Source organism: Callithrix jacchus, chromosome 9 (assembly GCF_049354715.1).
Source record: "Callithrix jacchus isolate 240 chromosome 9, calJac240_pri, whole genome shotgun sequence".
NCBI classification, from domain to species: domain Eukaryota; kingdom Metazoa; phylum Chordata; class Mammalia; order Primates; family Cebidae; genus Callithrix; species Callithrix jacchus.
In genome coordinates this window covers 104,057,599-104,084,192 of record NC_133510.1, presented here as the reverse complement: position 1 = coordinate 104,084,192, position 26,594 = coordinate 104,057,599, and the positions used below count along the sequence as shown (strand labels likewise).

At 37.3% G+C, this 26,594-nt stretch overlaps 1 protein-coding gene across 10 annotated transcripts in view; it reads right to left on the bottom strand.

Annotated features, from left to right (window-relative positions):
* ANO4 (anoctamin 4) overlaps positions 1-26,594 on the bottom strand; it is a 423,664-nt gene that overhangs the window by 162,501 nt on the left and 234,569 nt on the right. For 9 of the 10 annotated variants that reach the window (XM_009004454.5, XM_009004455.5, XM_054238771.2 and 6 more), the window contains 2 exons: positions 7,228-7,364; positions 4,495-4,653 (listed from right to left, as the gene is read on the bottom strand). In XM_009004454.5, coding sequence (XP_009002702.5) covers positions 4,495-4,653; positions 7,228-7,364 — 296 coding nt within the window. Of the gene's footprint in view, positions 1-4,494; positions 4,654-7,227; positions 7,365-26,594 lie in introns of those variants that run through there. The other variant, XM_054238772.2, reaches the window with a different exon arrangement.

Sequence of the window (26,594 nt, the reverse complement as noted above, 5' to 3'; positions counted from 1 at the left end):
TTACCATGTAAAAGGCACAGAGATAAGCACTCAATATAAATGATCTCATTTAATTAAAATAACCCATGAGATAAATCCCATTATTAGCCTCATTTTGCAAATAAGTTAACTTTTCCAAGTGCACACAGCTTGTAATGGTAGAACCAAATGAGCACTCAGAATGTCTGACCCTAGACTTTTAATCACTGTACTAATTATCTGTTGCTGCATAATAAATTACTATAGACTTGAAGGCTTACAACTATACTGATTAATTATCTCACAGTTTCTAGAGGGCAGAAGTCAGGCACACTGAGCTGAGTTATCTGCTTTAGGGTCTCACCCAGGCTATGATATAGGTCTTGCCTGGGGCTATAGTCCCATCAGTGGCTCAACTGAAGAAAGACCTATTCCAGGATTCCCAGTTATTGGCAGAATTCATCTCCTTGTGGTTGTAGGACTAAGATCTCTTCTTGTTGCTGGATGTCAGCTGGGAGTCACTCCCAGCTCCTAGAGGCCACCCCACCTTTCTTTGCTATGTGGCCCTCTTCATAGACTGTCTCACGCAGGGCAGCTTACTTCTTCAATGCCAGCAAGGAGAGTGTCTCTAATGCCAGTCTGTTGAGATGCTATCTTATAAATCATAAGATAATCACAGGAGTGACATCCCATTACATTTGTCATAAATTGTATGATGGCAAAGGCCCTATTCTATTGATTAAATATAAGCTACAGGTCCCATCTGAACTCAGGGGGAAGGAATTATTCAAAACTGTAAAAAGGAAGCAGGCATCACAGACCTTAGAGTCTGTCCACCATTCGGACTCGCCAAGTAACACAGAATGCCATCCTTCTTGGGCCACTTCACAATTTTGTCAAATTTGTAATATCATCTAAAATATCTTAGTTTCATATATTTCTTTAAATAACACACTTTTTAAAATAATCATTTTACATAAAGCTTTTATATCAGTCATTAATGAAAAACAAATATCACTTGCCATAAATATACTGGAAATAAAATATGAAATTTAAAAGTAAAGATTAAGAAAAACAAAGATTTCAACTACTACGCATTTTTACATATATAGGCCCACTTAATCTTCATCATTTATTGTAAATGAGACATCTTCATGATTAAAAATGGAAACAGAGATCCATAAAAATCTGATAAATTACTCATGACCACTCAGCTTGTAAGTGGTTATACCAAAATTCAAGTCTGTGGCTACTAGAGGTCAAAGTGCATAAAAACCACAGTCTGGGAAGCACCCAACTTCATTATTCACCCCAATTTTCCTTGTTCCTTCACCTTTTCCTTTTCATAACACTATTGTCCCATTAATACAATTGCTACTCACACATTCCAAGTCAGTCAAAGTTAACTCATCCTCTTAGTAGTTATACAAAGGAAAATATAAATGTCTCATTGATGACAATGATTTCAAAATAGGTACCCAAAGATCAATAATGGGTATAGAATTAAAAATGAAAAAAATCAAAAATGGAAAATATTAATTAGTAAATATGAGCTTACCTTTAAGAAAGGAATCACTTTAAGTAGATAGATACTAAGAAGTAAATCACCTGGAGTTCAATGATATTTTGTTTGGGAACTTTGTTGGGAATTGTTTTCTCTGGGCTATTATGAAAGTTGAATTGCAGAATATTAAAGACCCAGGATACCAAAGCAAGCAGTTAACCAGCCTGGAGCAAAGGTTTTACGAAACATCAAACTTGACTATGTCCTCACTTTATCATGAATTAAAGATTATCCTAGTTGTGTTTCTTGAAATTCAATGTTAAAGAGATAAGAACGTTAAACTGAATTAGAAAGCCTGTCTTTGTCTATTTGGAAATATAACCCTCTGTCTGTGAAACATGTTTTTCGTAACTGTTGGACATCCTGACAACAGTTAATTAAGAAGACACTAACAATTCATAAACTGTACTTAGTGTCAAATGTTTCAGATGTACAAGGGTCCCTGGGGCGTTTTTTCTTTTCCACCCTCAACTAAGTTCTTTGTTTTATGTCCTATGAAAGGTTGAATTAACTCCTGGAAGCTGAAATAGCCGTTAAAATTGTTTGCCTTTCTGCTGTAGCTGTTTTTAAAAAATTTGATTTAAATAAAATTATTTCCATTGGTTTCTGAATTTAAAACACAATATAGATATTTCATATAAAAATTCTGCCACTTATTATAGAGAATAAAGGAGGAAGGACTGTTTATTGTTCAGCAAAGGGATATTTTAATTATTTGTGGTAGTGAAAATTAATTTATCTATAAGAGAACCTGCAAAGGCCCTTTTCTTGGTGAGCTGATTGAGGTCATGAGAATGCAAAGCGAGCTGGGAGGTTGCGTTAGAGACAAATTGCACCACTTATGCAAAGCCAGGCCAAGACTGGAGGCAGGCAGCGTGAGAGACCACTTGTGAAGAAGGTTCCAGAAAGAGGCAGACCCTAGCTGTTGGTAGTGTTTAGAAGATTGTGAAAGAAAGGAGAAATACAGAAGGTGATACCCAGAGAACATATGGGGGAAAGTGTGGAGAGGGGAGATGCTTACATAAGTTTTTATGAAGTTTTGCCATATAGCGATAATTCCCTTTTTCCAACTATTTTTTTCTAATACACATTAAAACAAATACCTGTTAACAATTTTTTAAAAATTCTAACAAACAAAATTATCTTGTATATAGACAAAATAGTACAAGCAGTCCATCCTTCACAGCATGTTCAACACTGTGCTGTGCAGCACCACTGTACAACAGGCAGAATGATCCTCTTCAAGTTCTGGTAGGTGAACACTGCAGTACAGGTGATGCTTTAGGATACACAACAGACATTTTCCATCACTTCAATGTGTACTGTTTGGGAAGGCATTAGGCTTTTTGAGTTCTAGCTAATAAATCATGAAATAACATTGAAACGACCTATACAGAAGAAGCCCTAGGCATGTAGAGAATACTTATGAAGCTTAAAATATAAATCTTTCATTAATTAAACAAAGCAATCTAGTTTTGATGGGAATCAGAATTTTGACAGAGTTAGAATGGGTCAGAGGGAGGACTTCCATTATTTTAGATTATGTGGCAATTCAGATCTCTTATTTCTTCATATAAAAATTCTGCCACTTAGGAATGAGAATAAAAGATGAAGGCATGATTAAGGAGAAAAATGTGAATGTGCTATTAAAGTTAAGAAAAAAAATGCAACTGTCTTACTAAGACAGTTTAGAACTTAAAGAGCAAGATTTGCTCAGTTTGTACAGGAATATATGCTCAGTTTGTATAGGAAAGATTTTCTGTAACTCCACAAAGGTGGAAGAAACAACATTTTTAATTCTGTTTGTTACTCCAGAAAACCTCTAATTAAGATGGTCTTTGAGAAAGCTTGTTCTACTGTCCTGAAAATAAGAACCTGTTTCCTTATGGCCACATTCATCTCACCATTTTTCCAATTCTCTTGTTGGAGGCATTCCAGAAAAATGCTGTTTCTGTGTTAGAAACGTTCAAGAGCTGAGGTCAGCTGAACAGATCTGAAAGAATCCCATTTATCTGAAACGTCCCAAGATCAGATAACACATATATGCATATTATGCTTCTCATATTTGATACCTTGACACAACTTGCAGTTTGCACAACTGCAACTGTTCCATATAAAGAAAACCCTGGATGTCTGACTTCAAAGATCTATCCCCAAAGCCTTGAGAAGCAGAATCAGAAGTAAACATCTTAAATTGCTAATATGTTCTTCTTATTGACTATGAAAAGCTCCAGAAGCTTTACATAATGTTTAGGGAGAAGCTGAGAAGAGTTACATGATTCCATTAACAGGACAAGTTCTACAAATGTGCCTATGGTTCCTGGGAACACCATAAGCCCATCGTGGATTACTATCAGAGGCCTAGCTGGCCTCTTATGCACTCCTTACTTAGTTCTTCCTTGAAGCTCCCCATGCAGAGAAGGAGGGAAGGGGAAGAACCAAACACTGGTAAGGTCACTCTTGAGCTTGGGGACCTGAAAACAATAGCCCGAATATCTCTTAAAACTGGAAACATTTTTAAGTTCCAGCTGTTTTTGGCCAAATTGGCCAGGCAGTTTCCTCTGGTATACAAGGATGCTCAAGCTGATGGTATTTCCCAAAACGTAAAAAGAACCTCTAGAGAGAGTGACTGCATTTTACTCAAAGTTTTCTTTCATCCATGCGAATAGAACCCTCCATTTACATATACAGAGAAACAGCAGACGTATGAAGTTAGATAAGGAATCACACTTTGAAATAATCTATTTAACTGGAATAGAATATTTTGATTTTCATGGAATCATTTGGCATTGAAATTCTCTCAAAAGCAAACTGTGCTGTCTAAATGCTGGAACATTCCCCAAACTCTGAAGATTGGCAAACTCTGACCAAATGAAATGTTTGGTTAGCATTATGACTAATTGTTTATTTCTTATTGCCTCTTCATATGAATAGATACATATATTTTTTTCTCATCCAAGCAAGCCATTTACCTCTTTCTCCATTTGCAATCCTTCTGCTCTAATATTTCTTTCAAATACTTCTCTCTTTTCAATCTGGGGGTTAGATTTTCTGTACACAAGGATGTAGTCAATTCGACACTTTCCATCTCTGAAGTAAAGTCCATTTAATTTGTTTCTTTCTGGCACTGTCTGTACACAAAGAGAAAGGGACCAGTTTAAGTCACTCATCAAACCAAGGTTCAAGTGAGTAATGTTAAAGAACAATTATTTTCATTGTGTTCAATTACATATTCATTAGTAAAAAATGTAAACAAGAGGAAACAAAATAAAAATTGGAAGAAGCATTGAGGTAAGTGGGTAAAACATAAAACACCTAAAAATACCAAGTGTAGCCAAGGACGTGAAGTAACTAAAGATTTGCATATTCTGCAGGTGTGATGAGAGTGAAAACTGATATGCTCACTCTAGAAAATACATTAACATTATCTTGCAAAACTGAACATCTGCATAACATATAAGCCTAGAGAAATTATTGATAAGGCAAGTAGGAGACATGTATATGAATATTCATAGCAACATTATTTATAATAGTAGGAAAATGTTTAAAGTGGGAGTCAATTCAAATGTCCATAAACAGACAATAAATAGATAAATAAATTACAGAAGTTTCATTCACTAGAATATTATATGGCAGTGAAAATGAATAAACTATAGTTGCATCTAACAATAAAAATGAATCTTAAAAACAACACTGATGTAAAAAAGCAAGTGTCAGAAGACTTGGTACCATATGATATCATTTTTCATAAAGCATAAGATAAAGTACTTTTAAATGTAAGTTGTTAAGACTACAAATATTATGTGGTAAAACTGTTTTTAAAGCAGGAAAATAAAAAACAAACAAATTCAGAAAGATGGTACCTCTCTGGTAGGGTAGACGTATGGGATTGAAAGTAGCTTCATTGGTTTTAGGAATATTTCAGTTCAGTGTTTCTCAATTTTTTCACCCACAACAAGAAAGCCATTTTATTTTATCTTTGTGTGCATATGTAAATATACATATACAAAATATGAGACAAGTTTCATAAAATAATTATTTACCTTTTCTATTTACATACACTCTAATACTAATTTTCCAGTCCATTAAAAAACAATTGGTGTTAGTAATCTACAATTAGGTTGCCAGTATCATGAAAAATAGCATTCTAGCTCATAAATCAGATGGTGGTTCCAGGTGTCCATTTATTATTATGCTTTGTAACTTACATAGAAGTTACAAATATTAATTTGCAGTAATATTAAAAAGTAAAGAACAAAAGGAGTGGATTGAATTTTCAACCAGGCTCTTCAGCCTTGCTATACAATATTGAAAGATATCATCAAGCATGGGATCTTTGGTCTGGAGCCAAATTTCCCAGCCTAATAGATTTCAAAATTGTGTCTTTAAACCCAGCCAAGTGAAAATGGTAGACTCTGTCTTTTCCAACGGTAGTATGAAGAAGGCAAACATGCCAGACCTAAAGGGTCATTGCTAGAAACCACATCCTTGCACAAACCTTAACCAAAAGAAAAATCTCAGGCAGGGGGAATGGAATGCCCATGTACCATGTCTTGGTGTAGACATTTTCAATTGATGACCAATCCTCACTGACTAGTTTTTTTTGGCTCTTGCATTAAGAGACACTCAGGAGTCTACCCAAATAAACACTTTAGTAATGATTATTTTCCAAGCAAGAAGGCTGCCCTGTGAATTCAACATATAAGCATCTGCCTTCAGAAATCAGAAATGGCTTCAGCCAAGACATCAGGAGGGGTATTGGCTCCAAGCAGAACAATGAGCTGTGCCATCTTCGGCAAAGCCCTAACATTTCTGACACTGTTTCCTCATCTGTAAGTTACAGGGAGGAGACTATTTGCTTTCTGAGGTCCCTTTCAAAGTCCATTCATTATGCCACATTATGGTATCCAAAGTATCTGTTGAACAGATAATAGAGTAAGTTTTTTCTTAAAAAGAAACAAACAAACAAAAAACATGTATAACAGTGTATGATATTTGTGGGGAGAGGTCTGCAAAGCTTGGTAAGAGTAAACAATTTTCTCCATTCCAGGTGTCATCCTTTCAGCAGTTAACTAGCTCTGGAGTATCAAAAACATTAGGAATATGCAATAAATAAATTACTCTGTGTGCCTATTTACCTACACCCAGTGCATGTACAAAGGAAATAATAAACTCCATTGAGATACAACCTGAACAAAGGAAAATGCCTCCAATAAAATACTAATTTTTCCAAAATGGTACACAACTGGATAGGTCTATTCACAGTTGCAATGAAGTTTCCAGATTACAGAGGCAAAAGGAAACTCAGAGAGGCTTCAGACAACACAGTCAACCTGATGGCTGGTGCATTTTAGGTCACTATTCTACCTGCTGGGGGATCTATACAAGGAAGTCCATCCCTGTAAAGTTCATTTTGTACCATTTGGAGACACTCAAGAATGTAGGCTATCTTAAACTGATGAGCGGTTTAAAAATAAAGTTGGGTTTAAGAAAAATGGAAACTTTGTTTTGAGTGTAGGTAGATTTAGGATCCTTGAAATATGCTTAAACCCATGGGGGATGTCAAAGGAATATAAAACCTGTTCTTTGTTTTACAAGAGCCTATAGTTCAATGAGATTATAACTTTAAACAGTCCATTGGAATATGCTTCACAGGTTCCTGCCTGGATCATGAATTACATTTGTAAGAAATTATATACTCTTACCTCTCCCCCGGCTTCCAATCTGCTGGCATCATCTGAAGTACTAGTCAAGTTTCCAGGGTGAAGGAGAGAATCGTCATCTTTGCAAGGACTACTGACAGCTTCTAATTCATCAAAAAGAATATTGACATCCTTGGCCACTAGAACCAAAGTAAATACGTTATAAGGGTAAAAATCTGGTGTCTTGAAAGCAATACAAAAAGAGAAAACACCTCCCTTTGGGTTCATAGTTTCTCATCATTTTAATAACACCTTGAGTTACAGGTATATTATTTCCTAAGAGAAAAGAATGTCAGATGTAAAACACGTCTGACCAAACAGTGTATTCATTAGGCAAGATTAAAAAAAATAAAAAGCAAAGTACCTCCATAATGTAAATATAATTTGTCTTTCATGATAACATGAGGTGTTATATTTGTTGAGCTTTCCTTCACATAGTTGTTTAGCATAAGGTACTTTGATCTAAGACTTTTAAGAGATCATTTACTGGGTTGGCGATGACCTATACTATTAAATTAAATTTTATTTTTTCATTTAAGTGTTTTACAGCTCGCTAAATGAACCCATAAACATGCCACTTGCACTGTTCAGTAAGAAGTGTAATTTTTCCTCCTTTGTTACTTCTCTAAGTCAGAATAGAGAAAATCTAATGCAATAACAAAGCATACAGTTAGATTTTGGCCTTTCTTCTTCCTCTAATACTGAATTAAATAATGAAGTGAGCCATTCAGAAGCTCTCTCACAAGACTGATGTTAATAACATGTCAATATACAAAGCACTGTATATCCCAGTTTTAGATACAGACTACCATGTTCAAATGTAGAGTGCCTGATAGCATGCCAGAAAGGAAAGTTCATCACCAGCAGAGGAAAGAATATAATACCAGGTATGGGTTGAGTCCCTCTTTTTTACCTACTTGAATTATGGGCCAGTATTGCAGTTCACTTTTCCTTTTGATGCTTTAAAAATGGCCGAGGGTTTACAACCTGTCAGAAGTCACTGCACAAAATAATTCACAAGAGATTGGGTTCTTCTTATCCAAGCACATAATAGAGTATTCATTCATTCAAAAACATTTTAGAGATGTGCACATTGTGTGTCAGGGATAAAGCGGTGTGATGAGTACACCTTGATGAATTTAAGTGACCTGGCTTCCTGCTCTTGTGGCAGTAACAAAACAAAACAAAGACATGTAAGTTGTGGTGAATTCGCTAAAGAAAAGAGCAAAGTTTGGATACAGAGAGAATAGAAATGATCTACTTAGATGAGGTGACCAGGTATAAAGCTATATCCAAGCATGTGATTTTGAGCAACTTATTTAGCTTTTCAGGTTGTTCACCTGTAAAATATAATGGGCATGGAAAAAAATTAACATTTATTGCTAACTGTGAAAGGGTGAATTATGACCCCCCAAAGATGATCTAATTCCTAGAACCCGTTAATGTGTTACCTTTTATCACCGAAAGAATTTTACTGATGTGTTAAGCCAAGGATCTTAAAATGCGGACATTATCTTAGAGTACATGGGTAGGCCTGATGAAATTACAAGGGTCTTCAGAAGAGGGAGGCAAGAAGGTCAGAATCAGAGAAAGAGATTGGAAGATGCTATGCTGCTGGCTTTGAAGAGATAGGATGTGGCTACAAGCCAAGAAATGCAGGTGGCCTTTAGAAGATAGAAAAGGCAAAAAAGCAGATTCTCTCCTGGAGACTCCAGAGAGAAGGATCTTGATTTTAGGACTTCTGACCTCCAGAACTATAAGATAATAAATGTATTGTTTGAGGCCACTAAGTTTGTAGTAATTTATTACAGCAGCAAAAGGAAACTGAAACAAGGTATTATACGATTTTAGACCTATAAGACTACAAAGAAAAAAGAATCATGCTCTTTTCATACAACCAAGGGGTATAGGACCTACACTGTGCCAGGTACTGTGCTAGGTGCTTATGGAGAGGAACTAACACTTTTCGAGGAAGAGCAACATGTCCAGTGTTTTGGGAGGCGTCAAGATCAAAGACAACTTCCCTGATCACTGGATGTAAAAAGATCTCCCTCCCATAATCATTCTCCTCTCATTGTTCATTTCCTTCCCAGCACTTAACACAGCCGTAATTATCTTGTTTGTTCATTTATGTATTAGACTTGTTTACTGGATGTTTACCTTATTACAATGTAAGTTCCATAGGGTAAGGACCTTATCTATCTTGACTGATGTACAGAGGCCCCAGCACAGAGTAAGCCTTCAACACATATTTGGTAAATGACAGAATGATGACCTGAAGATGGTCACAATGTAATGACATCTGGGAGCCCTTTTCCTTTAACATTCTATGGTTCAGGGACTTTGCATATATTGTTCCTAATATGATTCTTTTTTGCAAGCCAGTACTCCAGTTTCAAGTAATGTGATTAAATTTTCAAGCAGACAGTGATTAAATTAAATTTCAAGTCAACGTTGATGAGATTTGAACAATAAGATAAAAATATCATTTAACCAAGTCAGAAGACCTGCTCGTTATTCTGAACTCTGCCACTTAGCTGTGTAAATATGTGCTTCTATTTCCTCACCGGTGAGATGAGAATAGCAAACTTCTCTCTCAGAGTGGCCAAGAGGAATACATCAATGTGCATATTAGCAGGGTGGCTGACACATGGCAGACCTATGACAAATGCTGATTTGCTGATTCTAACTAGACACTGGGAGCTTAAAGCAAATATTTTGGTCTTATCAATATAAGAAGGCAGAAGGGATATTTACAAGTTGGAATGGTTGTTATAAGAAATGGCTTGGGAGGGGGTGTAAGATAAAGGGGCAAGTAATAACGACACTGAGGTTCACGTCTAGGTGACTGGTTCATACTTAAAGAAAAACTTTTGACATGCATATATATATGTATCCTCCTATGCTTTTGTCAAGGAGAAAATAGCAGGTCATCTTCTATCAGTATTGCTTTCTGTCACTGGCACAATCAGTTCAACAATGCCCTCTATGTCCGTGGTTCCCAACTGGGACCAGTTTTGTACCCCAGACCACATTTGTCATTGTTTGGAGATATTTTTACTGTCATTACTGGGGAGAAGCGGACAGTGAAAGTGGTATTCAGTGAGTAGAGGTCAGGGATGCTACTAAACATTGTACAATGCATAGGACAGCCCCTACCACAGAGTGATCCAGCCCAAAACATCAATTAGTGCTGATGCTGAGAATCCCTACTCTCCATTAAAGACCCAAGGGATTTGACTCTAGAGGAAGCGGCTAACTTGGGAAAGGGAGAGAGCTCTTTCTTTCCCATCAGATTCACTGTCTGGAAGTCATGGGGCTGCTACCACTTGAGTGTTCAGGGAAATCAGTCGGTCTTGGCAATCTGACCATTAGAGAAGAGGTGATATTAAGGCAACCTTATCACCTGACAGCTTCTCAGTATCTTCAGCAGAGATTAGAAAGTCTGTTGTCAGACAATGCCCAGCTGAACACATGATCAGAAAGAGGACTGCAGACCATATAGATGAAGCATGTGTGCTTCATCTGTATTTCATCACTGTTTCTGATATTATCAGCTGTAACTACAAGTTGTAGAAACAAAATAAAATCTTTGATTCAAACTTACATTATTTCTCTAAGAAGCAAAAGCAACTCTCAACTTCCAACATTAACCAATTTTTAAAAATAAATTTATTCGGCTGGGTGTGGTAGCTCACACCTGTAATCCCAGCACTTTGGGAGGCCAACGTGGGCAGATACCTGAAGTCAGAAGTTCGAGACCAGCCCAGCCAACATGGTGAAGCCCAGTCTCTATTAAAAATGCAAAACTTAGCTGGGTATGGTGGCAGGCGCCAATAACCCCAGCTACTTGGGAGGCTGAGGTGGGAGAATCACTTGAACCCAGGAGGCGGAAGTTGCAGTGAGCCGAGATCATGCCACTGCACTCCAGCCTGGTGACAAAGTGAGACTCCATCTCAAAAATAAAAAATATAAATAAATAAATTGATTCAATAAGTATTCATTCAGTGCCTACCACAGACAGACACTGAGCTGAGCTAGGAACTGGGGCTAAAGTACTGGACAGCCCAGGCATGGCCCTGCTCTCAGAGTTCACTATCTAGCAAAAGCGGGAGTGAGACCTTTCTATCCATCACTAAGATGCTGTTCATCCAAACAAGGTCACTTGTGAATGAATCCCATCACCTTCTTTAGACTTCTTCTAAAAGGAAAAATGTTTGATAATTATCTGCTTGGTAGAATCCTGCTGTTAGCCTCATTAAATGAGAAAGAGAGTCCAATACTCTGAGGAGTCCATTAAGAATGAGAAGAAGGAGAGAAAATGCAAAATTTCCATGTAACTCAAGTCACAGATCTGCATTGCATTTGGACCCAGGAAGGGCTGTGCGAACAGAATTAGGCAGCACAGATGGGTCAGGGTAGGTGGATACCATGCATTTGGAAAGGCAAGGGAGATATTCAGATGATTCCCTATTGGAAAGATTAGAAGCTCAGCCTAAAACGACTTGGGAACAATACAGCAAGGACTCACATATTATAACTGAATAACGAGGATAAAGGACCTTAAATTGCCTGGGAGACCAAAAATCAGCTAAAGAGTCTGAGTAAAGCATCAGACTCAGAGATTTCTGAGGGCTGGCTCTGTCAATACCATCCCAGGATAGAGGCAGAGCAGAAAAGCAGAGGACCAGCAGGCAGGCAGCTGGTGGTGATCTCTACATGATGAAAAGGTGAATTTACTTTGGTAATACTGAATTTACTAATCAAATCAAATATTTGCAATTATTTCAATTATTCCTCCTGTGAAAATCATTTGAGATGTTGGCTATCATTTACTCCCTATGGAAAAGAGATCACAAAAATATAGCAGACTCAAATAAATGAGCAACCCAATTAGTGAATTATTTTCTGCCATTTGTTCATGGAACCAAGATTTAGAGTTAAGTGCTGGACATGACATGAGTGGGAAGCCCTCACACTTCCAGGCAAGAGAACAAAATTGGGGAATCAATGCTATAAATGAAAAAAACAAACAGCAAGTCGATTTTAGAAATAGTTTAGAAGACGGGCAGTCCCCTGGCACCAAGCAGCCTGAAAGTGCCCCAGCCCAGAAGCTAAGAAGCTACGCTAAGAAATAGTCTAGAAGAGAGTAAGAACTGCAACCAAAAAATACAAAGACTTTGATTCATTGCTCTTTTCTTTACTTCTCTCCTATTTTCCAAATGCAGCAAAATAAACCTACCTTGGTATTATAGTACAGAAGTATTTTAATCTCAGAATTTTCAGAGGCAGAGAAAAGGAGGTGAAATTACAGGTCATTGAAGAAGACATAAGAGGCCTTTGCAGCATAATCCAAGTATCTATATTTATTCTCCAGAGCACCAGTTCATTATACTATTTTTGTCCTAACTTTCAAGTTATTGCATCTGATACTCAGAATTCTCAGGGGATTATATATTGACCTCAAAGTATCACTAAAAAGCACAAAAAAGAACACCTCCAGGAATAATTTAGAATGCAAAAAAATGTTTATATCTCAATTTTAACACTTACCACAAGACCATTTCTGTGCCTTTAGACTAAGGTCCTTTTAAGGTGAAGAGCTAAGGTATCTCCAATTTGACATAAGGGCTACCAAGTAGGAGACATTCAATATGCATTTTAAGGTAAATAATAGCTAATTGATGATATCAATTTTTAGTTTTTTCTGATTCTGATTACCTTAAGTAAGATGGCTTAAAAATGTCTACTTCTCTCTTAGAATCACAGAAATTAAATATGAAGGAGGTGGGAAGAGAGACAAATATAAGGGATTACAGTTTACTGAAAGCCTACCATGTGTTAATGATTTTCAAGTCTATTCTCTCATTTCATTCTCAGAACAACCTATGAGACAAGTATTATGATAAAGAAGCCAGGTTCAGAAATGCTAAGTGTGGCCATGTAGCTAGCAAGTGACAAAGATGAATTCTCATCCAATTCAGATCCCAAATCCATGCCATTTCTAGCTGGTTTTTGTTTTTGTGGGAAGCATTCTACTGTTCTCAAATCATGTTTGGCTTTCAAGAATGGGAAGTCATTTAACCACCAAGCAATTATCCTGTTGCCATTTCAACATTTATCTGAATAAAGCTATACTTTACATCTGTAGCCTGAAAGCTCTGACAACTTTCTAAAATTTAACAAATAGATCCATTGTTGTTTAAAAAATTCAGGGAAACACAAAGACACAATACAGCTTTGAACACCTTAGGCTTGGATTTTAAGAGCTAAACACTATTTAGCATTTATATGACGCGAGCAAGCCCAAGACTCTCTAGATGCTCATTACTCTTCAAATGCATCTTGACAGCATCCCTAAGGCGAAGACTGCCTTGTTTACCAGTGAGAAAAAAAAGGGGTTTAATTTAAAAAACTCAAAATAAATAAAACAAGCCATTAGAAAGGACATAATGCTTTCTTAGCTGGTTGTGCTCCTTTCCAATAGGCCAGCAGTTTTCAATCTCTGTTCCCTGAAACCTGATGGCACTTCTGAGGAGTTTCAGGGGCCATGGAGAGGACAAAGAGACAACTGTGTGGGCAAGGCCCCACCTATACCAAACAACTCAGTTTCTGTTTTGTATATTGAAGTTATATGTTGATCATATATTAGGGGAAAAAACACATTTTGCTGCTTTTACAGAAGTTTAGAAACTTCTGCTAGTGTGTTCTGGCAACAATTAAATGGTTGTATTGACATCTCCCTAAAGAAAACCCGGGGTTCTAGTTATAGACATGAGAGCAGGAACCTTCCTTCTGCCACAGAAACTTATTTGAAATATTTTGAAATTTAAAATATGCCTTTGTAAACAAACAAAAAGCCATGAGATTTAAAACATATATATGCATATATATATTCATTTTAAAATAATTTCTGTTTGGGACTGGCATAAAAACAGACACATAGATCAGCGGAAGAACAGACAACCCAGAAACAAATCCATACATCTATAGTAAATTCATTTTTGACAATGCTGTCAACAACATACATTGGAGAAAGGGCAGTCTCTTCAATAAGTGATGCTGGGAAAACTGGATAGCCATATGCAGAAGAATTAAACCAGATCCCTAACTCTCACATATACAAAAATCAAATCAAAATAGATTAAAGACTTAAATCCAAGGCCTCATACTATGAAACTACTAAAAGGAAACATTAGAGAAACTCTCCAGAACATTGGCCTGTGCAAAGATTTCTTGGGTAATACCTCACAAGCACAGGCAACCAAAGCAAAAATGGACAAATAGGATCACAACAAGTTAAAAAGCTTCTGCACAGCAAGGGAGACAATCAACAAAGTGAAGAGAACACCCACAGATTGGGAGAAAATATTTTTAAGCTAACCATCTGACAAAGGATTAATAACCAGAATATATATGGAAAAAATCTAATAATCCAAATAAAAATGGGGAAAATATCTGAATAGACATTTCTCAGAAGGAGACACACACATGGCAAACAGATATATGAAAAGGTGCTCAACATCACTGATCATCAGAGACATGCCAATCAAAACTACAATGAGATATCTCATTGTAGAACATTTGGATTTCACAATGAGATACCATCTCATTGTAAAATAAAGTTGGAGATCACGGCTCATCTAAGTTAAAATGGCTTTTATTCGACAGACAATAATAACTGCTGGTGAGGATGTGAAGAGGAGAGAACCCTCGTACGCTGCTGGTGGGGATGTAAATCAGTACAACCACTATGAAGAACAGTTTGGAGGCTCCTCAAAAAACTAAAAATAGAACTTCCATATGATCCAGCAATTCCATTGCTGGGTATATACCCAAAAGAAAGGAAATCAGTATATCGAAAAGCTATCTGCACTCTCATGTATACTGCAGCACTATTCACAATAGCCAAGATTTGGAAGGAACCTAAGTGTCCATCAACAGATGAATAGATAAATGTGCTATATATACACAAAGGAGTACTATTCAGTCATAAAATTATGAGATCCTGTCAGTTGCAACAATATGGATGGAACTGGAGGTTGTTATGTTAAGTGAAATAAGCCTAGGCACAGAAAGACAAACTTCACATGTTCTTATTTGTGGGAGCTAAAAATGAAAAACAATTGAACTCATGGAGATAGAGAATGGTGGTTGCTAGAGGTTGGGAAGATAGTAGGGTGGAAGGGAGGTGGGGATGGTTAATGGGTACAAAAATATAATTAGATAAATCTAGTGTCTGATAGTGCAACAGGGTAACTAGAGTCAATAATAACTTCTTGTGCTTTTAAACTAAAAGTATAATTGGATTGTTTATATCACAAAAAAAGGATGGATGCTTGGAGTGGTGGATACCCCATTGACACTGATATGATTATTACACATTGTATGCCTGTATCAAGATATTTCATGTACCCCATTAATATATACACCTACTATGTACCCACAAAAATTAAAAATTAAAATTAAAAAAGATGTCATTGCCATTGCCTGACTCAATAATGGCAATGCTTATAAACAGCACAGACGATGGCATTGTATATACCCCCAGCACACTGCATTGGGGTCAAGATCATTAACTTGTTACCGATTTAGGGTATTTGCTAAGAAAAGCTTCTCTTACTACTAATTCATTGGAAAGAAAAGGGAGACGCCTTGGTTACTTCTATAACCAGGCAGATAATGATGATGGCACCTCTTACAGTCCCGGGAATGAAACTGAGAGAAGAACTGTGTTCCTAATTCAACCTTTGCTCATTCATTAGCCTTGGCTACCTTTCCACAACATGAAATGAGGTCATTCATGCTCTGTATAAAATATCCTCAAAGTCTACTGACTACCTTCTTTGGAAAGAGCATGAGCTTTTGATTCAGACAGACCTGAGTTCAAATAACAGCCCTTCCACTTACTAGCTATTAGATTGGGATATTTAACTTACTAAAGCTTCAATTTCTTTATCTTCTAAATGTGGAAATGTGATTTCCCAGACAGGATGAATTATTGAAGAATAAAGACAAAGGTGACAGCCAACACTTTATACAACCCTGACTGTGTACCAGGCACTATGTTAAGGGCTTTACATAGATGTACTATTAGTATTTTCCTTTTACAGATGTGGAAACTAAGGCAAAGAGAGTTAAAGACTAAATAAAATAACATAGGTAAAAGATCGGCCACAAAACTGTCAGACAAGATTACCTGCTCAATATATGCCACCACTCTCACCCCCATACCCCCATAACCTACCATCTGCTCCTCTGAAATGGCATGACCATGCAGGTTAAAAATAACATTGGAAATCAGGGCTAAAGAATTGAATTCAAAGTGACTTACTCGGTGGCATTGAGAAATGACTGTCTCCTCAGCCATGAAAGCATACACCACCCCTAACGGAGGAACAACTATATGATTATGAAGACTCACATGCAAATACAAACGGTCAGACCACAGGATAACAATGATCCCATAATCCTTTTAACTCCTCAGGCCTCACTGCAAACACTATCTTGTGCTCCTTTTCTTCATTAGAATCTATGGAATACAAGACAATCATGTGTTTCAGGGTATGGATGCCACCCAAAAGTGTCCCTACAGTCTATTTCCAGATATGCTGGGAATCAAGAAAGGAAAAACTAGGAACAAAACAAGAGGGTGGGCAACAAGTGGTAGGAAGATGAATGGTCTCTAAAAGGGGCTGGACATGGGAAATAATTTAAAGTGAGAATGAAAAGGTTCAGTAAAACTGTTGAATGACATGCTTCAAAGTAGCTAGCCAATATATGCTCATATGCATATGCACACACACACACCTGATTCAAGGACAGCAGAGCTTTAAGACATAATTCTCAACATAATTTCAGAGGAAAATATTTTTACATGCTTTCGTCTTACAATGTTCAGATTTTAAAACTTTGGTGATTAAAAAAGCAGTGGTTTATTGTTTTTTATTTTAATGGATGCTATTGCACACAAGATTTGAGTAGGCATTCCACTTTTTAAACTATGGATGGAAGGTTTGAATCTTACTGGATGAACTCAAGAGTAAGAATTGCACTGTGGGGACTGATCCAAGATGGCCGACAGGAACAGCTCTGGAGTGCAGTTCCCAGCAAAAATGCAGAGGGTGAGTGATCACCTCATTTCCAAATGAATTTTTACTGCCCACAGGTCAGGAGATTCCTGGATGGAAAAGTGCCATGAGTCTCTAGCACAGCTTTTTCAGCCAGCATGGCTGTTTCAGTTGGTGCAGCAGGTCTCTGCACAAAAACTCACACAAATAAAGCCCCACCTTCCTGGCACAGAGTACCTGGGGAAAAAGAAGGTGGTTAGGAGTTCTGCTGCAGTAGACTTAAACGTACCTGCCAGCAGCTCTGAATGGAATAACAGAGCTCATAGCTTAGCACTTGAGCTCCTATAAGGGACAGACTATCTCCTCAAGCAGCTCCCCAACCTCCATATAACCAAATAGTCACCTCACAAAGGAGAGCTCAGGCTGACATCTGGTGGGTATCCTTCTGGGACAAAGATAACAGAAGAAGAAACTGGCAGCAACCCTTACTGTTCTGCAGTATCTGCAGGTGATCCACAGGCAAGGAAGGGCTGGAGTGGACCTCCAGCAGTCCTACAACAGAGGGGCCTGACTGTTAGAAGGAAAACTAAAAAACAGAAAGAAATAACTTCAACAACAATGAAAAGGACATCCACTCAGAGACCCCATCTGAAAGTCACCAACCACAAAGACCACAGGTGGATAAATCCACAAAAATGGGAAGAAACCAGTATAAAAAGGATAAAAATACCCAAAACCAGAATGCCTCTCCTCCTCCAAGGGATCACAACTCTCACCAGCAAGGAAACAAGGCTGGATGGAGAATGAGTTTGAAAAATTGACAGAAACAGGCTACAGAAAGTGGGTAATAACAAACTTCTCTGAGCTAAAAGATCATGTTCTAACCCAATGCAAGAAAACTAAGAACCTTGAAAAAAGGTTTGATGAAATGCTAATGAAAATAAACAGCTTAGAGAGGAATATAAATGAATTAATGGAGCTGAAAAACTCAACGTGAGAACTTTGTGAAGCATACACAAGTTTCAATACCTGAATTGACCAAGCAGAAGAAAGGCTATCAGAGATTGAAGATCAACTCAATGAAATAAAATGAGAAGGCAAAATTAGAGAAAAAGAGAGTAAAAAGAAATGAACAAAGCCTCCAAGAAATATGGGATTATGTGAAAAAACCTAATATCGTTTGATAGGTGTACCTGAATGTGACAGAGAGAATGAAACCAAGCTGGAAAATATTAGCCAGGAGAGCCTCCCCAACCTATCAAGGCAGGCCAACATTCAAGTCCAGGAAATACAGAGAACACCATAAAGATATTCCTCAAAAAGAACAACCGCAAGGCACATAATCATTAGATTCACCAGGATTGAAATGAAGGAGAAAATACTAAGGGCAGCCAGAGAGAAAGGTCAGGTTACCCACAAAGGGAAGCCTATCAGACTCACAGCAGATATCTCAGCAGAAACCCTGCAAGCCAGAAGAGAGTAGGGGACAATATTCAACATCCTTAAAGAAAAGAACTTTCAACCCAGAATTTCATATCCAGCCAAACTAAGCTTCATAAGTGAAGGATAAATAAAATTTTTGCAAAGAAGCAAGTACTCAGAGATTTCATCACCACCAGGCCTGCTTTACAAGAGCTTCTGAAAGAAGCACGACACATAGAAAGGAACAACCAGTATCAGCTATTCCAAAAACATACCAAAAGGTAAAAAGCATCAACTTAATGAAGAATTTACATCAATTAATGGGCAAAACAGCCAGCTAGCAGTAAATGGCAGTATTAAACACATATATATCAATATCAATCCTAAATTTAAATGGACTAAGTGCCCCAATCAAAAGATCACAGACAGGCAAATTGAATAAAAAGCCAAAACCCATCGGTATGCTGCATCCAGACCCATCTCACATACAAGAATACACAAAGAACCAAAACAAAGGGATTGAGGAAGATTTACCTACCAAATGGAGAGAAAAAAAAAAGCAGGAATTGTAATTCTCGTCTCTGATAAAATAGACCTTAAAGCAACAAAGACCAAAAGAGACAAAGAAGGACATTACATAATGGTAAAAGGATCAATGCAACAAGAAGAGCTAACAATCCTAAATACGTCCCCAGTACAGGAGCACCTAGATACATAAGGCAAGTTCTTAATGACTACAAAGAGACTTAGACTCCCACATAATAATAGTGGGAAGTTTAACACTGCATTGTCCATATTAGACAGATCAATGAAACAGAAAATTAACAAGGATATCCAGGACTTGAACTCAGACCTGGAATAAGTAAACTTAATAAACATTTACAGAACTCTCCACCCCAAATCCACAAAACATACATTTTTCTCAGTATCACATCACACCTATTCTAAAAGTGACCATAAAATTGGAAGTAAATCACTCCTCAGCAATTGTATAGCATTTCAGAAGTTTAAATGAAATATTGGTTGTCTGCTTCTTTGCTATTTTCCTCCCTTATTCCTTCCTGTCTCCATTGTTAAGCACAATTATGGGCATAAAAGAGGTTTTCAATACCCATTCTTAGACTGCATTCTAGCCTGGGCAATAGAGCAAGATTCCCATTCTCTCTCCCTCTTTCTCTTCCTTTTTCTTTCTCTCTTTTATTCTTTTTTTCCTTTCTTTCTCTTTTCTTTCTTCAAAAAAAAGAGCTCCTGAAAGAAGCACTAAACATAGAAAGGAATAATGAATACCTGCCACTCCAAAAACATACCAAGTGGTAAAGAGTACCAACACAATGAAGGAACTGCATCAGCTAATGGGCAAAACAACCAGCTAGTATCAAAATGGCAGGATCAAATTCACACATAATAATATTAACCTTAAATGTAAATGGGCTAAAAACCCCAACCAAAAGACAAAGACTAGTAAATACGATAAAAAGTCAAAACCTATTGGTGTGCTATATCCAGGAAACCCATCTCACATGCAAGGATACACATAGGCTCAAAATAAACAGATGGAGGAATATCTACCAAGCAAATGGAGAGCAAACAAAAGCAGGAGTTGCAATTCTAGTCTCTGATAAAATAGACTTTAAACCAACAAAGATCAAAAAAGACAAAGAAGGGCATTACATAATAGTAAAAGAATCAAAGCAACAAAATGAGGTAATGATCCTAAATATATAAGCCCCCAATACAGAAGTACCCAGATACATAAAGCAAGTTCTTAATGACCTACAAAGAGACTTGGACTCCCACACAATAATAGTGGGAGACTTTAACACTCCACTGTCAATATTTGACAGATCAACAAGACAGAAAATTAATAGGGATATCCAGGACTTGAACTCAGACCAGGACCAAGCAAACCTAATAGACATTTACAGAACTCTCCAACCCAAATCCACAGATTATACATTCTTCTCAGCACCACTTCACACCTACTCTAAAATTGACCACATAATTGGAAGTAAATCACTCATCAGCAAATGCAAAAGAAGGGAAATCATAACAAAAAGTCTCTCAGCCCACAGTGCAACCAAATTAGAACTCAGAATTCAGATAGTAACTTAGAACCACACAACTTCATGGAAACTGAACAACTGGCTCTTGAGTGTTGACTGGATAAACATTGAAATGAAGGTAGAAATAAAGATGTTCTTCAAAACCAGCAAGAATGAAGACACAACATACAAGAATCTCTGGGACACATTTAATGCAGTGTCTAGAGGAAAATTTATAGCAATAAATGCCCACATGAGAAGCAAGAAAAGATCTAAAATTGACAACCTATCATCAAAATTGAAAGAGCTAGAGGAGCAAGGTCCAAAAAAACTCAAAAGTTAGCAGAAGACCAGAAATAACTAAGATCAGAGCAGAACTCAAGGAGATAGAGACACAAAAAATGCTTCAAAAAAATCAATAAATCCAGGAGCTGTTTTTTTGAAAAAAATCAACAAAATAGACCACTAGCAGATTAATAAAAAATAAAAGAGAGAAAAATCAAATAGATGCAATAAAAAATGAAAAAGGGGATATTACCACGGATTCCACAGAAATACAGACTACCATCAGAGATTACTACAAACAACTCTATGTACATAAACCAGTAAACCTGGAAGAAATGGATAAATTCCTGGACACTTATACCCTCCCAAGCCTAAACCAGGAAGAAGTCAAAACCGTGAGTGACCAATAATAAGGCCTGAAGTTGAGGCAGCAATTAATAGCTTGCCAACCAAAAAAATCCCAGGTCCAGATAGGTTCACAGCCAAATTATACCATACATACAAAGAGGAGCTGCTACCACTACTTCTGAAACTATTCCAAACAATTAAAAAAGAGAGAATCCTCCCTAAATCATTTTATGAGACCAATATCATCCTGATACCAAAACCCGGCAGAGACTCAACAAGAAAAGAAAACTTCAGGCCAATATCCATGATGAACAGAGATGCAAAAATCTTCAATAAAATACTGGCAAACTGACTGCAACAGTACATCAAAAAGCTTATCATTCATGATCAAGTAGGCTTCATCCTGGGGATGCAAAGCTGGTTCAACATAGACAAGTCTATAAACGTAATTCACCATGTAAAAAGAACCAAAGACAAAAACTACATGATTATTTCCACAGATGCAGAGAAGGACTTTGACAAAATTCAACAGTGCTTTATGCTAAAAACTCTCAAGAAACTAGGTATCGATGGAACATATCTCAAAATAATAAAAGCTATTTATGACAAACCCATAGCCAATAACATACTGAATGGGCAAAAACTGGAAGCATTCCCTTTGAAATCTGGCACTAAACAATTCAATATAGTACGGGAAGTTCTGGCCAGAGCAATCACGCAAGAAAAAGAAATAAAGGGTATTCAGTTAGGAAAGGCAGAAGTCAAATAGTCTCTATTTGCAGACAACATGATTGTATATTTAGAAGGCCCTATTGTCTCAGCCCAAAATCTCCTTAAACTGATAAGCAACTTCAGCAAAGTCTCAGGATACAAAATCAATGTGCAAAAATCACAAGCATTCCTATACGCTAATAACAGAGTTAAAGAGAGCCAAATCAAGAATGAACCCCCATTCACAATTGCCACAAAGAGAATAAAATACCTAGGATACAACTAACAAAGGATGTAAAGGACCTCTTCAAGGAGAACTACAAACCACTGCTCAACGAAATAAGAGAGGACATAAACAGATGGAGAAATATTCCATGCTCATGGTTAGGAAGAATCATTATCATGAAAATGGCCATACTGCGCAAAGTAATTTATAGATTCAATGTCATCCCCATCAAGCTACCAGTGACCTTCTTCACAGAACTGGAAAAAATCACCTTAAACTTCATATGGAACCAAAAAAGAGCCCACATAGCCAAGTCAATTATAAGCAAAAAGAACAAAGTGGAAGGCATCACACTACCTGACTTCAAACTATACTGGAAGGCTACAGTAATCAAAACAGCATGGTACTGACATCAAAACAGACATATAGACCAATGGAACAGAACAGAGGCCTCAGAGGCAATGCCACACATCTACTGCCATTTGATCTTTGACAAACATGACAAAAATAAGCAATGGGGAAAGGATTCCCTGTTTAATAAATGGTGTTGGGAAAAACTGGCCAGCCATGTGCAGAAAGCAGAAACTGGACCCCTTCCTGACATCTTACACTAAAATTAACTCCAGATGGATTAAAGACTTAAACATAAGACCTAACACCATAAAAGTCTCAGAAGAAAACCTAGGCAAAACCATTCAGAACATAGGCATAGGCAAAAACTTCCTGACTAAAACATCAAAAGCATTGGCAAAAAAAGCCAAAATAGACAAATGGGATCTAATTAAACACCAGAGCTTCTGCACAGAAAAAGAAACACTCATTAGAGTGAACTGGCAACCAACAGAATGGGAAAAAATATTTGCAATCTACCCATCTGACAAAGGACTCCTATCCAGAATCTACAAAGAACTAAAACAGATTTACAAGAAAAAAACAAACAAACCCATTCAAAAGAGGGCAAAAGATGTGAACAGACACTTTACAAAAGAAGACATATATGAGGCCAGCAAACATGAAAAAATGCTCATCATCACTGGTCATTAGAGAAATGCAAATCAAAACTACATTGAGATACCATCTCACACCAGTTAGAATCGCAATTGTTAAAAAATCTGGAGACAACAGATGCTGGAGAGGATGTGGAGAAATAGGAACACTACACTGTTGGTAGGAGTGTAAATTAGTTCAACCATTGTGGAAGACAGTGTGGCGATTCCTCAAGGACCTAGAAATAGAAATTTCATTTGACCCAGCAATCTCATTACTGGGTATATATTCAAAGGATTATAAATCATTCTATTATAAGGACACATGCGCACGAATGTTCACTGCAGCACTGCTTACAACAGCAAAGACCTGGAACCAACCCAAATGCCCATCGATGATAGACTGGACAGGGAAAATGTGGCACATATACACCATGGAATACTATGCAGCAATAAAGAACAATGAGTTCATGTCCTTTGTAGGGACATGGATGAACATGGAAACCATCATTCTCGGCAAACTGACACAATAACAGAAAATCAAACACCTCATGTTCTCACTTATAGGCGGGTGTTGAACAATGAGAACACATGGACACAGGGAAGGTAGCATCACACACTTGAGGTCTGTTGGTGGGGACTAATGGAAGGGATAGTGGTGGGTAGGGAGTTGGGGAGGGATAACGTGGGGAGAAAGGCCAGATATAGGTAATGGGGATGGAGGCAGTAAACCACATTGTCATGTATGTACCTAGGCAACAATTCTGCATGTTTGACACATGTACCCCAAAACCTAAAATGCAATATAGATAGTCAGATAGATAGATAGATAGATAGATAGATAGATAGATAGATAGATAGATTGATAGATAGATAAAAGAATTGCATTGTAATATTATCATTGCATCAAACTAAATCTCTCTCCAAGTTCCCATTCCACTGTCTTAGTGGATAATTTAATTTCAATTATTGCTGACCTCCCACTCTCCTGCCTCATGTATCCAGAATTGTGCAAAGGTCATAGGAGTTTTGTAAAGAGCGGAACATTTAGAAAGACCAGTCAAGTGTCCAAGACACACTGGTTACTTACTGAGCTGCCAGCTTTTCAAGTCTCCCGTGGAATTCACACATTCACTCAGTCACTAACAAATATTAGTAAGCACCTATCACACTCCATGCTCTGTTCAAGACACTGGAAATAAAGAAACAGGAAGATGGGACTGCCCCCTTCCCAGAGACTCCCAAGTTCCTTTCTCAAGCCAGGAACTCTCTGTGTAACTGACAGTTCAGGTGGCTCTGGTGCAGTCTCCCAGGCATGAAACACAGCCATTCCCTCCCTTTCCATTCACCCTGCCAGAAGCCTGGTTCCCTCAATAGAATATCTTTCTCACAATTTCTTCTTCCATCCAAGCATCAGTCCTGGAAGCTCAGGCTTTCAGAATACAAAAGGCAGGAAAGTTAGGTAACATAAAATTCTGCTGAAACAAAGGAGTTCAAGGGACCTGGCTGCCATCTTGGAATGGAGAGTGAAGGGTGAGAATAAAGAGGAAGAGACAAGTAACATCAAGGAAAAGAAACACACACACACACACACACACACACACTTATGTTATACTTTCACATGTAAATGACTTCTCCTAGAAAGCAATCAAGTTGTTTTCATTTTGAACAACCAAACAAGATGTGATCTGAAAATATTTTTATTTTTCTGAATTACACTTTGTACCAAAACATTCACCACTACCTTAAGGTATTACACCTAGCACAGTACCTGGCACATAACAGGAGAGATAGATGGATGGATGGATGGATGGATAGTGGATGGATGGATAGATGGATGGATGGATGGATGGCCAAAATAACTCTTCTCTTTTTTATAAGCTGTACATCTGATATGGAGAATCTGAAAAACCACCTGAGTATGGCCAGCCACTCTGAGACATCTTTAGAATAGATGAGGCTATACTTAGGGTATGCACACTTTAAGATAAAATAATGTCAATGTATTTTACAATGGAGAAGCATGGGGGCGAAATTCTTGCATCAAGATGTGAAAATATAATACAATTTTAAAAACCTAAACTAGTTCATTTTTCCTGATCATTTTTATTTAATTTAGTATTTAGCAGAACAAGGACTAACATACAATTAAATATTGACCCTATAACATATTAACCATATATCCTTGGGGAGCTATATTCAGTTTTTTCACCTTTAAAATAGAGAGAATCTTATCTATTATTACACAGAGTTAAGTTCGAAAAGAGATAGTTTGGGAAAACACCATCATGGCAGGCCTACTGCAGACACTCAAGAAATGTTTAAAACACACACAAGTATATAGCAATAAGTGCCCATATGAGGAGAATGGAGAGATCCAAAATTGACACCCTATTGTCAAAATTGAAAGAGCTAGAGGAGCAAGATCAAAAAAACTCAAAACCCAGCAGAAGAAAAGAAATAACTAAGATCAGAGCTGAGCTGAAGGAGATTGAGACACAAAAAACCCTTCAAAAAATAAATAAATCCAAGAGCTGGTTTTTTGAAAAGATCAACAAAATAGAGAGACCACTAGCCAGATTGATTAAAAATAAAAGAGAGAACAACCAAATAGATGCAATAAAAAATGATAAAGGGGAAATCACCACAGATTCCACAGAAATTCAAACCATCATCAGAGAATATTACAAATAACTCTATGCTTATAAACTAGTAAACCTGGAAGAAATGGATAAATTCCTGGACTCCTGCATCCTCCCAAGCCTAATCCAGGAGGAAGCTGAAACTATGAATAGACCAATAACAAGGTCAGAAGTCGAGGCAGCAATTAAGAGCCTACCACACAAAAAAAGCCCAGGTCCAGACGGGTTCACAGCCGAATTCTACCAGACACACAAAGAGGAGCTGGTACCATTCCTTCTAAAACTATTTCAAACAATCCAAAAAGAGGGAATACTTCCCAAATCATTTTACGAGACCAACATCATTCTGATACCAAAACCCGGCAGAGACCCAACAAGAAAAGAAAACTTCAGGCCAATATCCATGATGAACATAGATGCAGAAATCTTCAATAAAATATTGGCAAGCCGAATGCAACAGCAAATCAAAAAACTTATTCACCATGATCAAGTAGGATTCATCCCGGGGATGCAAGGCTGATTCAACATACGCAAGTCTATAAACGTAATTCACCACATAAACAGAACCAAAAACAAAAACCACATGATTATCTCAATTGACACAGAGAAGGCATTTGACAAAATTCAACAGCCCTTTA